The 13,605-nt window shown below is 59.0% G+C and overlaps 2 protein-coding genes across 8 annotated transcripts in view; one reads left to right on the plus strand and one right to left on the minus strand.

Moving 5' to 3' along the window:
* The first annotated feature begins 6,492 nt into the window (after positions 1–6,492).
* TMEM200B (transmembrane protein 200B) lies at positions 6,493–7,416 on the plus strand. The gene has a single exon (XM_052636180.1). The coding sequence runs from the start codon at positions 6,493–6,495 to the stop codon at positions 7,414–7,416; it is 924 nt and encodes a 307-aa protein (XP_052492140.1).
* An 828-nt stretch (positions 7,417–8,244) lies between these two features.
* Positions 8,245–13,605, minus strand: part of EPB41 (erythrocyte membrane protein band 4.1) — a 165,314-nt gene continuing 159,953 nt past the window's right edge. For all 7 annotated transcript variants that reach the window (XM_052635564.1, XM_052635563.1, XM_052635562.1 and 4 more), the window contains 2 exons: positions 11,872–11,976; positions 8,245–11,243 (listed from right to left, as the gene is read on the minus strand). In XM_052635564.1, coding sequence (XP_052491524.1) covers positions 11,878–11,976 — 99 coding nt within the window. In that variant the 3' untranslated portion in view covers positions 8,245–11,243; positions 11,872–11,877. The remainder of the gene's footprint in view (positions 11,244–11,871; positions 11,977–13,605) is intronic.

The raw sequence follows: 13,605 nt of genomic DNA on the forward strand, positions 1-13,605 counted from the left end.
TCAGGTAGGAGGCTGGCTTCATCCTGTCCTCCCAGGGCGGGGGTCTCAGCTCCCTGCCCTTCCGGTGTCACCCCTGCTCCTCTCTGGACTGCGGAGGGCAGCAGAGATAGGGAGCTGGTTCTGCCTGTGGCCCCGAGACACCTGGTGAGAAGCCCAGCTTGCCCAGCTCAGAGCTTCCCTGGGTGGGAGGAGACAGCTTTGGGGTCCATATCCCAGAGCCCTCTAAGGCCTTGAGCCCCAGTGGGACCTGTGACTCTGGGGCCTTGAAACCCAGCTCGCTATTTACCAGTCGGGTCACCCTGGTTGAGGCCCCGCCCCTCTGGGGCTGTTGGTGCCCATTCTTGTAACAGGGGGCCCTGGGACTGGGCTTCTGGACTCTACTTACCCATCAGTTCTCACTGAATGGGCAGCGCAGCCCTTTCCTCCCTGGGAAGGTCACGTTACACAGGCAGGGGCTGTGACCCGGCTGAGGGCACCCAGCAAATGACTGAGCAGCGTAATCAAACCTGGGCTCAGAGCCAGGCTTCCACTCTGAACCAGGGTTCTGGATTCTTAGTTGAGGCTGTGGTTCCAGTGTGGGTTGTGGGGAGGGGGAGCCCACTGGCACAGGGCTGTGAAGGTTGTAGACACCTCTGGGGCTCGGGCAAGAAATCCAGGGCAGACTAGCCCCAGGCAGACGCACTGTTCTAAACATGAGAATGAGAGAAGGTAGATTCCCAGGTCCTGCCGATGTGTGGCCCCAGGGTGGGGCTGGGACACGCAGGTGTCACTAGTCGCTTCCTCCCCATGGTGGCTTCTGGAAAGCACCTGGAGCCTCAGTTAGGCAGGGACCTCAGGGTCACCGTGTCTGTTTCTCTGCCTTCACAAGGGTCAGTGTAGCGCGCTGACCACTGTGGTCCCTAGGGGACAGCTCACCCAGGTCCCTCCTTGTTCAGAAGTGGAGGGGTCCAGGTGACACAAGGCCAGGGTACAATTTGAGATCAGTGTCCCAATATTGAGACACTGGCTGTCTACATACCTGCACACCAGGGCTAAACCATCAATGGACTTCCCTCTGTGGAGGGTCGGGGGCCACCAGTGTGACTGCGTGTCTGTGGGCATGTCTCTTTGCTCCTCTGAACCTCATCTGTAAAGTGGGCATAATATTGACCTCCCCCAGCCCTCAAGAGAATTGAAAGGGGTTGTGTCCAAGAAGAGGGGCCCTTTTCTCCCCAGCCACCCCAAATGACCAGAGAAAGTTTCTCTGACCCACAAACATTGTCTTTGGGGTCTGACGCCCATGGGCAAAGGGGGAGCAGCTAGCTATTCAGTGGATGACCGCTTTGTGCCAGGGGCTGAGAACATGGACTCTAACCTTCAAAACAACACTGGGAGTATTACTCCCCGCTTTTTTACACATGGGGAAACAGAGTTTTATTTTGTTTTGTTTTGTTTTACCTCCTGTTGCCTGAAATGGGCCCCAGGGGTAGAAATTAGGAGGGGCTCAGTGGTGGGGGAGATGGGCCAGTTGAGGGCCAGTGGTGGGCAGGCACTGAGCTGGGCACAGGGGTGAGCAAGACAAGCTGAGTCCTGCCCCTCAGAGCTCATGGCCACAGGGGACACAGACAGGAAATAGACTCAGTTCCCAAACACTGATTTCAATTCACCTATGTGGAGTGCTGCTGCAGGGAGTCTTCTGCGTGTGTGTAGGTGGTGGGGGCGGGGAGAGGGAACAGAAGGGTAGAGGACCGGCTGGGCTGGGCTAAGGGCCCAGGGGAAGCCCAGCGAAGGTCTGAAGGATGAGTAGCAGGCAAGGGGACAACCAGGGGCGTGGGAGCTCCCGACAGGGGGCAAGGCACGTGCCAAGCTCAGGAAGCCAGAACGCAGAGGATCTGGGGATAGAAACAAGCTCAGCTACGCAGGAGGCAGGAGTGAGAGGGGCAGGGCTGGTTTGTGGAAGGAAGAGGGATCTAAACTCAACTCCAGTATTCTTGCCTGGAAAATCCCATGGACAGAGTAGCCTGGTGGGCTACAGTCCATAGGGTTGCAAAGAGTCGGACACAACCGAAGCGACTTAGCACGCAGCACACGAACTACACTTGGAAAAAAACTGGGGAGCCCCCTGAGGGCTTGAAGCAGGGAGTGAGTGAGGAGTTCAGATTCACCCACCTCTGAGACCTGGATTCATCTGTTCCTGAGTAGAAAGGTGCTTGGTGCCCACCTGCGGAGGAGCAAGGCCTGGCCTGCAGCAGGACAGGGGCACTGGGGCACTAATTCAAGATCCCTGGACCAGGGTCCACAGGGGCTTGATGGATTAGACAGAACTGGCAGAGGAAGGCGCCCCGGTTGACCCCTGAAGTATCTGGCCTTAGGCTGGGTGATGGGTCCATTCACAAAGTGAGAAGACGGGAAAGAGCAGGAACCGACTGCTCCCCGCGGTCCAGGCAGATGGCTGGCTGCTGGAAGCGGGGTTCCTCCCGGGGCTTAGGATGGAAGAAGCCCCAACATTGAGGAGGGCAGAGTCCTGAGGAGGGCAGAAGGCGGGAGGAACAGGTGGTAAACGGCGGGGCAGGCGGGGCAGCGGGACGAGGCCCTGGAAACCCTGGGTTGGCCTCTGGAGTTGGTGACCCAATGAGCCAAGAGGGGCAACGGGGTCGGATGGGGCTTGGGGAAACGCTGAGAGGGCGGAGGTGGGGTCCGTGTGTGAGGAGCGGACCGAGGGCGAGACGAAAGGTCCTCCTGCGGAGCAAGAAGCGGGAGGAGGCAAGAAGAAGGCTGCGGCCCCGGCGGAGCGCCGGCCACAGCCCAGACGCGAGCTCGGGCCGCAGCAGCCTCGCGGCCCAAGCGGGCGGCAGGAAGGCGGTCTCGGACCCGCAGGGATGTGGCTCCGGGGAAGCCTCGCCCCCTTGCGGCCTCCTCGGGACCCAGGCCTCGGCGCGGTCGGCCCCCCGGGGGAGGCCCCGCCCCCGGCAGTGGCCTCGGACTCTCCCGAGGATGCTCGGTCGCCGGCGGCGGGGCGAGGCGGCTTCCGGGGCGCCTACGCCACCCCTGGTCTCCTCGGCCGAGCTAGAGGACCGGAGCCTGGGTTCGAGGCCCAGTTGTGCAGTGTGGCTCCGGGACCCGGCAGCGGGCTTGGGGGCCCCGAGTTCCCCCGCCTGGCCCCCCGGCGCACAGCCGGGTCTCATTACTGCCCATCCCCCTTCACGAGCGCCCCGCGGGCCGGGGGGTCTCGGCGACCGGGGGAGGGGCGGGTTATAATCAATCCCAGGCCGGAAATTCCTCCCGAGGGGCCCTAGCTGGGCTGCGGGAGTGGGCTGTGGGGGCGGCCGGCGCGGAGGCTGGCAATTTGCCCGTACCTCCCCGCCCCCTCCTCCTCCGCCCCCCGCATCATGGAAACTGGGCCGCCGGCCGACCCCCTGGCTCCGCGCCACATTCTTGCCTCTGGGGGCGGGCGGGACACGAAGGCCGGGCAGCCCCCTGTGGGCCGGTCCGCGCGGGGCGCCGCGGATTTCCGAACCCGCCTCCTGATTTGAGACGAGCACCGTCTCCCCACTCCCGCTAGGCAGCATCTTCTTCGGGAAGGCTAGGGAGGCCGGCGACGCTGCATCCGATTCCCTCGGCTCTGAGAATCCGGTTCTTCTCTATTTACCCTCCCCGCCAACGTGATTGGAGCAGGGCATGGCCACCGACTCCAGTATCCTGCCTGGAGAATCTCAAGGATAGAGAAGCCTGGCGGGCTAGAGTCCATGGGGGTCCCAAAGAGTCAGACACGACTTAGCAACTAAACAGCAAAGTGATTCCTCTTCCGAGCGCTCGGAGGCGTACCCCGGGCTGTGCCCCTCTAGTGTGCCCCGCCCTTGACGCCGGATTTTCACCCCTCGGCATCTTGTGAAGCAGAGACCATCACACCCATTTTACAGGTGAAGACTGTGAGGTTCAGATGCAGGAAGGTTCAGATAGTACGGTCGGGCGGAGCGGGAACTCTGGCCGCCTCCTCGGGAAGCTCCTCGGACGGCGCTTGGCGCCTGTGGGCTCTCAGTTGCCCGAGGGTCCTCTCCGGGGCGCCTGGAAGGGACGGATTGTGCGAGGCGGGGGAGGGCGTGCGGCTTCAATCCTGGGTCTGCTCGCTCCGGCTGCGGGGCGAGGCAGGGGTTTCAGTCTTCCCACGTGGGGAGGGCACCCTCCCAGGCCTTCTGAAAGACGTCAGCCGGGGACTTGGGGCCCTCGGATCCTCCGAGTCACCGAGCGCGCACACAGCTCTTACCTTCGAGCCTCAGCCTTGAGACTCGCTGCCTCTTTCCAGCCTTGGGGCCGGGCCGGACACTGGCTGGACACCGGCCGAACTGGCCCGGGGGCTCCCGGTGGGCGGGGCGGGGCCGGGCCGGGGCGGGACCGGGCCAGGGGGCGGGACCGGGCGCCAAGAGTCCACGGAGACCGCGGCAGGGCTGGAGCCCAGGCGTGCGGACTCGGACCCGGACCCACTCCGGCGCTGAGCGCCAGGTGAGCGAAACTAGGGGCCTGGTGGGGTTCACCTCTCCAGTTTCCCCAACTTTTTGTTTGGTCGCTCCCTCCAGAAAGGCCCTGGGGATGGGGAGGAGCGGGAGCGGGGTTCCCTTTTTTCCCGCGGCAGGAGTGTGGACGCGCGCAGAGGCGGGACCCCGGAGTGTTAGGAATCCGGCCCCCAGCAACTTCCTGCGACCAGGGATCTTCGGACTGTGGCTCCAAGTTGCTGCCTCTCCCGGGGTCCCCAGCGTCGACTCACACCCTCCAAAATCTCAGTGTCTGAGCTTGTCCCCATCCCTCTCTCGGCAGGCCTCCGTTTCCTTCCCTACCCGCCAGGACCCGCGGGTGGCTCGAGAGTTGGGACCGGGGCGCCAGCTCTGGGCTGGGGCGGGGGTGGTCATTTCTCCAGTTTGGGGCTGGGGAAAGAGCTCCATACTCAGAGACCAGGCAGGCAACGGGCCTCCCCTCCTCCCAGGACGCTCCCAGGGCTGTGCCGAGAAGTGCCCGGGGTTAGGTCTTGTGTGGACCCCGCGTCCTGCGTGGCGTGCGCTGCGTGACCCCAGCAGACCCATCCACCTCTCCGGGCCGTAGTTTCCCTCTGTGAACCCCAGGCCTTGGACGCGGAAGACGCCGGGTTCCATGCTAGGGCCTGGGCCTTCAGCGCTCCTGTCGGAGGCAGGGATGGGATGTCCTGCTTTGAGCTTTGGGGTGCGGATGGGGAGAGAGAAGGGTAACAGGCCTCCTTCCTGGCGCCTCGGCTAAGGGTTCCAGAGATGCAGCTGTTGGGAAACCAGACTGGGGCAGTCAGGACGCACCACTGGACAGCAAGGTCCTAACCCTCCTCTCCTGCGGGACCCGGAGCGCCTGGGCCGGGGCACCGTTTCCTCCCACACCCAGCCTCTCGTGGGGGCTACATCACACGTTTCCCGGCTACTCCCGCCTGGCCCGGATTCAGCCCCTCAGGCCGCAGGCCGGGCCGCACCAGCAGCTGGGAAGGGCTTACACCGGGTGGCCCAGACCCTGGGGTGCAAGGGCGGTGCTGCTCTGGCCGGGACGCGGCCACTAAGGCCTCGGGCTGAGGAGGCCGGAAAGGAGGCCAGGCGGCGGGAAAGGGGGATGATTCATCCGGAGGAGTCCGAATTGGAAACGCTGCAGCCTGGGGAACAGTGTTGCCTGGGCCGACAGGAGAGCCAGGAGAGGAGCTCACCGGCAAGGCCCGGAGCCTGGCACCCACGGCCCCCTGCCTCCTGCCCGGACCGTGGATGGGCGGCTGGAGGAGGGGAAGGGGGCTCTTCGCGGAGTTTCAAAAAATCCTGCGCAAAGTCTGCCGCTGGTTTTGGTCTGAGCGGTCTTCTCGGAGTCTAGCTCAAGTCTGTCTTGCTGCAGCTTCAGTGCTGACTGAGGAGGTCTGGAAGAGGGGGCGGGCAGGAAGAGGCTGGAGTCCGTGACAACCCCCCCTCCCTTCCTCCGCTGCGGTACGTGTAGCGCAGTAGGGGGAAGGGGATCCGCCAGCGACCCGGGCGGACCCGGGCGGCCAAGTACCCCCTCCCTCCTTTACTATATGGTGCAGCCACGTGCGGGGGTGAGCTCGATCGCGGGCGGAACTTACCCTGCAGACGCCGCTGCCGGGGTCCCCACGCCTCCCCGAGCCCGGGACCCGCAAGCTGGCCAAGAGGGCGCCGGCGGCCGGAGCCCCGCAGCCGAGGATGCGTCAAGGAGCTGCCCGCGCCCCCCTCCCTCGTCTCCGCCCGCGGGCCGGGCCAACTCCGGCTTCTGCCGCGCGTCCCTGGCTCGGAGCTCCGCTGCGGAAAACCCGAGCGGGGGCGGCTCCCCGCCTCGCAGCCCGGGAAAATCCGGGGGTGGCCGCCAGGGATCTCCAAGCGTCCTGGGCGAGGCGGCCCCATCTTCCCTCCCGGATTGGGGCCCCCGACCTGGCGCTCCGACCGTAGGCCCGTCGGTTCAGTCCCTGCCTCCCCACTTCTCTCCGCAGAGCGCCCAGACGTCGGCGAGATGACGGCCGGGAGCCCTGGAGACTGCGGGGAGGTGCGGAGGAGCCCCGAGGGCCGCGTCTCGCGCCTGGGCCGCCGCCTGGGCCGCCGCCGGCGCGCGCGCTCCCCTCCTGAACCCCTGCGGGTGCGGGCGCGGCTGCGGCTGCGCTCGCCGTCGGGGGCGTTCGCGGCGCTGGGGGCGCTCGTGGTCCTGGTGGGCATGGGCATCGCGGTGGCCGGCTACTGGCCGCACCGCGCCGGAGTCCCGGGACCCCGGGCTGCGAACGCCAGCGCGCCTCCCCTGAGCGAGCTGCGGCGCGAGGGTCGCGGCGCCGGCCGAGCTCACGGCCCGCACGAGCGGCTGAGACTCCTTGGGCCGGTGGTCATGGGCGTCGGCCTGTTCGTGTTCATCTGCGCCAACACGCTGCTCTACGAGAACCGCGACCTGGAGACGCGACGGCTTCGCCAGGGGGTGCTGCGGGCTCAGGCTCTGCGGCCCCCGGACGGCCCAGGGTGGGACTGCGCGCTCCTCCCCAGCCCCGGCCCCAGGACTCCCCGAGCCGCAGGCTGCGTGGAACCGGAAACCTGGGACCTGTCCCCGCGTCGGGGTACCTCACCCGTCCCGTCAGTGCGGAGTCTGCGTTCAGAGCCAGCTAATCCTCGCTTGGGGTTACCTGCCCTGCTTAACAGCTACCCGCTGAAGGGCTCAGGGCTGCATCCACCTTGGGGTCCGCGGCCCCAGACCGGCCATGTGATCATCACCGTGCAGCCCTCCGGCTCCTGCATCGAACATTCCAAGTCTTTGGATCTGGGCCTCGGAGAGCTCCTGCTGGGGGCCCCAGCGGCTCGGGACTGTGCTCACCGAAGCTGGCCACGGCTGGACCGCCTCAGTCTGGGGGGTTATGCCAAGTTGGGAGCAGGAGGGGACTTGGGGGCCCGGGTCTGAGGAGGAGGGGCACAGCCTGCTGTGAGGCTGCAGCGTGGACCGTGGCACAACCCTAGGAGTCCTGATGTCTAGTAGAGGTTTCAGTCACATCCCAGCGCGGGGGATGGATGCTCCAGCCCCAACAGCTGCCAGGGCCTCCTGACTTGCATGTCGGCAAAGAAATGCCAACTGCACAAGGGTTCAAAAAGCTAGAGAGGATGTGTTTTAATGTGGACTCTGGAGACCATCATGACTCAGCCTCAGGAATTCCTTCAGCCTCCGAAAGTGGCCTTAGCCCTGGACAGATACCTGATGGGGCTGGAGGTCCAGGGATGCATCTGGTGGGTGTCTTGGCAGACCCCAAGTGGTGGGTGAGGATCCTCAAACCTGGAAGGTAGGTTGTGGTGTTACAGGCTCCAAGGTGGCACTGGTGCTGGGGTTTGGGCCTCTGGGAAGATGGGCAACGCTGTAGAGTTGAGACCTTCCACTGCCATCTGGGACTGAGCCTTTAACTCCCACCACCTAAACCTCTTTCTCCCTCAGCCGTGCTGGGTACATCCCAGTAAGGGCTATACTACTGCCAATGCTTCCGTACTAGGGTCTGGCCCCTCCCCAAACAGGTCTGAGAAGCCCCCTTCTCTCCTTTGTCCTGTGGCCCATGCTGTGAAATCTTCCTCCAGGTGGCAAAAAGCATTTGCCAGTTCTCAGAAATCCTTTTATATGTTGAAGCACCCTTTTGGTCAGTGTGGACAGCCTTAGAAAACGGCTTGGATTTGGGTTTCCCTGACCCATGTAGGGGAAGAGAACTTTAAAAGTTGATCAATCTTCACAGAGTCAGGGTTGGTTTTTTTTTTTGAGTTTATTGAAAAATGCAATACAAGAAGCAAGACCAAACAGTATCTAAACACTACTACCACTTCTCTTACTACAAAAGGCCAAGATGGCAGACCTAAATATTGCCTATTTAATCTACAGTTGTTGTCAATTTGATTCGGCTGCCATAGCTTCCTATTTTGTCGAGAAATGAAAACAACTACTTGATATGATTCATAATTTTTTTTTTTTTAATTTACAAAGCTCCTTCATTTTTGTCACCAAAATAAAACATTTGAGATTTGTAAAATCAGCCAGCCCGGGGACTGAGATACTGGGCAGGTATTTCCCATGAGCATTCCTTGGTGTTGGTCAGGCCATAGCTCTGGCTCCATTTCCAAAGGTGGATTGCTGCCTCGCCACCCTTAGCTGCCCTGAAGAACACACGGCGGGGGCTGGAGGCGGGCAAAGATTCCCTGACAGGTCCCTGCAGCCAGGCTCTGTGGGCCCTCCGCTGATAAATTCAGGTCCTGCTTTGTGGGTGGGTGGGTGACAGAGACCTCACGTGGCTTGGAGGAAATCTTTATTACTCAAGTGGAATAAAAATCAAATTGCAGCGAGAGTTGGTACTGTGGTGTGTCTGAGTCACTTTAGGAAAATGGCCGCCAAGTTGTTGACCCTGGAAATGAACTCTTCTCCCCTCTTCACCGTTTCCACCTGGACAGTCTGTTTTTCTTCTCATGCACGCACGCAAACAATTGCAAGAAGGAAAATAAAAAATTCAAACAACTGCCAAACCCCAAGTTCGGTAATCAGAGAGGGAGGAAGGTGAAAGAGGCTCAGAAGGACACCCCTCACGTTGGCTTGTCGATATCATGGCTTCGCAGTGCCGGCAGGGCATTGGAGATCTTCTGGTCCAGTTTATAGTCAGGGAAGCAGGGAGAAGTGAAGTGAGCTGGTGACAGACCGAGGGGAAGTTCAGGCCCCCGATGAGTGGTCCAGGACTGAGAAAGCAGCCACTCTGAGCGGGTATCATGGGATATAGGGGCATCAGATTCCTGATGCACGTGCCCTGCCCTCTTCCTTTGCCCATCTCCATTCCACAGGTGTCAGCTCTGGGCTCCTGCAGCTCTTCCAAGCAGCAGAGCTGGCCACTGGCAAGCAAGCTCATCTGGCACACCTGCTTGATATGAGCTGGATTTCCAACCTCACCACCACTCCAGGCCACAAAGCCCTTGGCTTGGGCACTGCCCAGAAAGCCCTGTCGCTCCAGACCTATGCTCCCAGGTTGTAAGTCTGTTCCTGAGACAGGGCGCTCTCCTTCCCTCACAGCCAGTGTGACACATCCTACCTGAACTCCTCCCTGTCCCTGCCCAGAGAGAGAGCTACCTATGGGTTAGTAACAGTCTCAAGGAAGGACGCAGAGAAAAACGCACACGTGTGAGATCAGTTCAATCCAACCGCGTCTGTCGAGACAAAGTTCAGCCAGTGCACTCCAGGCATGTGCTGCTGGGTCCCACTGCAGGGAGCAGAGGCAAGCCTCCCCGCCCTGGAGCCCCCAGCGACGGCTGGGTGTGACCCACTGTCCACCTCAGGGAGCTGACCTTCTGTCCTAGACTTAGGATTCTAAGACCATGTAGGCAGACCTGTCTGTGGGAAGCGAGCTGGAAGATTAGAGAAGGCCTATTGAATAAAAATGCCACCCCCCCCAAATCTTTACCAGGAATAGTGGAACTGGGGACATCAGTTCTTATTTTCAAAAACAAACAAAAAGAAACCTTAAACCCACCACAAAAATCAAGTCACAAAACCGGACAAACCTCAGATGGCAGGTGGGAATGAGCAGAGCTGGTGTTTGTGCCCCTTTGTCAAGGGGGGTTTTGTGGGGAGGGAGGCCCGTGAAAGCCATTCCCCTGCTCCAGAAAGGATAATCTTCAAGCAGGTGCCGATGGTGAGGAGTAAGGTCATGGACCACAATCGCCTGCTGGGTTACATTCCTTGTCACCCAAGGATTAGAGAGAGAGGCCCAGGGATGGTCTCCTGGAAATACGTCCGAGCAGATCCGGCTGAGGCAAACCCCACCATGCCCCCATGTCAAGTGCACGTTCCCAGAACTAGAAAACCTTGAAAAAAAAAATCTCATCAGCTTGCTTTGTCCACATCACCAGCAAAAATGTGCCGTCAGTGCTTCTGGCCCAAAGTGCCTATTTTTCTGTGAGTTCTGGTCTCCTGAGATGGGAGGTGGCAGGGGAGCTCTTAGCTGAGCCACTGCTTCTGATGAGGTAAGAGGGGAGGGAGGGTGGGAAGGTGAAGGCCACGGATACGGTCAAACATTCACAGCATCAGATATGTCTGAAGCAACGTCTTATGTCTTTGATCTAAAGAGGCTCCAAAGAGAAAGAGCAGGGAGAGGAAGGGAAACAGCGCTGCATTCTGAGCAGAGTCTCCGCCTCAGCAAAGGGACGGGGGGCACTCGCTTAGGGCCTGCGCCTTAGGGCAGCTGCCCTGCCTGACATTCTGGTAAAGGGACATCACTGGCTCTGAGGAAGGGCTGGTTCATGAAGTTTCTGCAGTCATCTACAGACTATAGACTAGGGGAGGATCGGGGAGGCCCCATTAAGCTGGCTCTGTCCCCCCAACACAGCTGACAGTGTCACTGGAGGATTTCCAGAATGCTATGGACCCTGTCAGTCTAAGTGGGGAGAGGCTGGTCTGAAGGGGTTCCAAACCACCCCATTTAAAAAAAAAAAAAAGAAAAAAGCTCTTTAAAAACAGTCCATAGAGTGAAAAGTTGCACAATTTCTTGTATCACAATATAGAAAAAGGTATTCAAAAGGATCAGTGATGTCTAGAAGACTTTCTTGGTATAAACTCCAAATAGAAAAAGAAATTGATTTTCTGGTGGTTTAGAATCAATCATCTTAAAAGTGAAGTCTAACTATTGCTGGTTAGCTTCTTTATCATTCTGCTGGTTTTTCTCTGGGATGGCAGACAGGCAGGGGGTGGGGGGTTGAGGGGAGAGGGTGGGAGAATTCCTAGAGGAAAGAAAGAAGCAAAGTTTAAAAATCTTGCAAAGGAGACTTCCTCATCCCCCTGCCAAGTTCTTGAGGCCACAGGTGACAATCAAGGCCTGAGTGGGTTTTACAGGGCCCTGTCCTACCTGGTGGCTTCTTCAAATTATTTGTAAACTACTTTTAGGCATGGATTCATCTGGAACCCTGGCTCCCCAAAAGTCAGCTACCCTGCTTCCAACTCTCTAGTCTGGCCCCAGGGCTTCAGCCATCTCTCTCCTACCCCCGAAAAAGCCTCATTTCAGGACAACTAGTCCTGCTTTTCTTGGTTTTGTTCTCTTCCTCTGACCTCCCAGGACTAGACTCAGAGAGCCCTGTGACAGCAGAGAACACAGTAGCAGGGAGAAAGGGAGGTGGGGAAGCAAGAGGGTGAGGGATGATTCAAGAGGTGGGTGGGGTTTACATCCACGCATGGAGAATCTCTTCCAACCCATCACTGACGGGACTGCTGGGGCAGGAGGACACCTAGCTGCTTTAGTTGGGCGCCAACCTCCCACACCCTCCTCCTCGGCCTTCCTCCGCCTTCAGTTGATCAAGTGCCGGTGTGGACCCCTCTGGAGGGATAGGTCTGCCCCCCAAGAACAGCCCCTACCTGAGCTCACTCCTCAGAGATTTCGGTTTCCTGATGGACGACCACCTTGGTCACTGACATGTCTGGGTGCTGCTCCTTTGCCTCCTTGATGGCCTGTACCAGGACCTGAGGAAGACAGAAACGATGCCCATCAGACAGAAAGCAGCCTGGCTAGTGACGAAGGAAAGGGTCACGGGACCCCACTTCTCTGGCAAGTTCAACCTTGCTGTCTGGGGAACCAGGGCTGAGGGTAGGCTGAGCCACACTGACGATGGCTGAACCCATCCCGTGCTGCTTAGGGAGGGTGCTGGACTAAAACACAGACATGGGGAAAGCTAAGAGCTGTTTTCAGGAAGTCAGGGAGGACTTCAGAGGTGACAGCCTGGGTGGGTCTGGGAGGATTCACCCAAGACAGGGCGTCTAAAGAACAAAGCAAAATCTCTGCTCAGTGCAGGGTAACCAGGAAGCTCAGGACAGGAGAAGACAATGAAGCATGACACAAGAAGGAAGAGATGTCTGGCTGAAGTAGAGAAAAGACAGGAAGGAAGAGTGGGAGGCTGTGTGACATGCCATTACTTACTGTTATTTCTTGATCTTCACAACAACTCGATGAATCAAGGTAGTATCCTTAATTCCATTTTATAGAACCAAGGTTCAATGGTTAAAATGCTTAATGTTTCAGAGCTAGTAAGTAATATAAAGGGGATTTTCACTGAAGTCTATCAGACTTTCCCCTTTACCAGACTGTTTTTCAGTTTCAGCAGGAGGTGGAAGGGCATGATGACCCTATTTAAGTCTCTGGAGGAGTTTTGATCATTTTAGGAAAGCAAAAGGAGCAGATGAAAAGTTAAAGAAGAGTAATGACACCACTGGGCTTCCCTGGAGGCTCAGCGGTAAAGAATCCACCTGTGATGCAGAAGACACAGAGACCCAGGTTCAGTCCCTAAGTCAGGAAGATCCCCTGGAGGAGGGCATGGCAACCCATTCCAGTATTCTGGCCTGGAGAATCCCATGAACAGAGGAGCCTGGGCTACAGTCCACAGGGTCGCAGAGAGTCAGACATGACAGAAGTGACCAAGCATGCACGCACGCACAACGACACCGCTACTCCCCTTGGGCTGCAAGTCTCTGAGCCTCAAGCTCAGAGCACCCCAAGGTGGAAGAGCCCATTACACCCTTTGGGGGATGGCGGCATGGGATTCTCAGAGACAGCCTGCGCCCCACCCTACCGCCCACCAGAAAGGGCTCGAGCTTGATTTGACTGGCTGATTGTTGAATCTGGCTCTTAAGACTACCCCTAGGAGGGATGGGAAGAAGGGAAAGCCCTCTTTTGGTCTCCTGACTCCATGAAAGCCATTCCTGGAACTGCTACCCCTACAGAGCCCTGCTCATCCCCCCCTCATCCTGTTTGCTCAACCAAGGCCCCGCCCATGCCCTCTCTCTGGTTCCTCTGGTCTGCACCTGCTGTCTCTGACAGCCTGCATCTTCTTCCAGAGCCCCCTCCCCATCCAGAGCCCGCCATGTCTTATTCCTGCCACGTGTCCCCGTGTCTCAGGGACTGGAGGACAACCAAGCAACGCTCTGAGCTAGCAAGTTGCACATGTCCCTTTGTCACAATAACCTGAAAGAAACCTATGATTATTTTTGTTTTACAGATGGCAAACTACAGAAGAGAAGTCAAAGAACTCGCTCAAGGACATATAACCAGCAAGTTACAGAGTCAGGATTCAAGCCGGGTCTGTCTCACAGCAAAGC

The sequence above is a fragment of the Budorcas taxicolor genome, chromosome 2, assembly GCF_023091745.1.
Source record: "Budorcas taxicolor isolate Tak-1 chromosome 2, Takin1.1, whole genome shotgun sequence".
Taxonomy (NCBI): Eukaryota; Metazoa; Chordata; class Mammalia; order Artiodactyla; family Bovidae; genus Budorcas; species Budorcas taxicolor.

Bases quoted from the DNA above. Each gene is read 5' to 3' on its own strand.
- TMEM200B (XM_052636180.1), top strand. From the start codon at position 6,493: ATGACGGCCGGGAGCCCTGGAGACTGCGGGGAGGTGCGGAGGAGCCCC.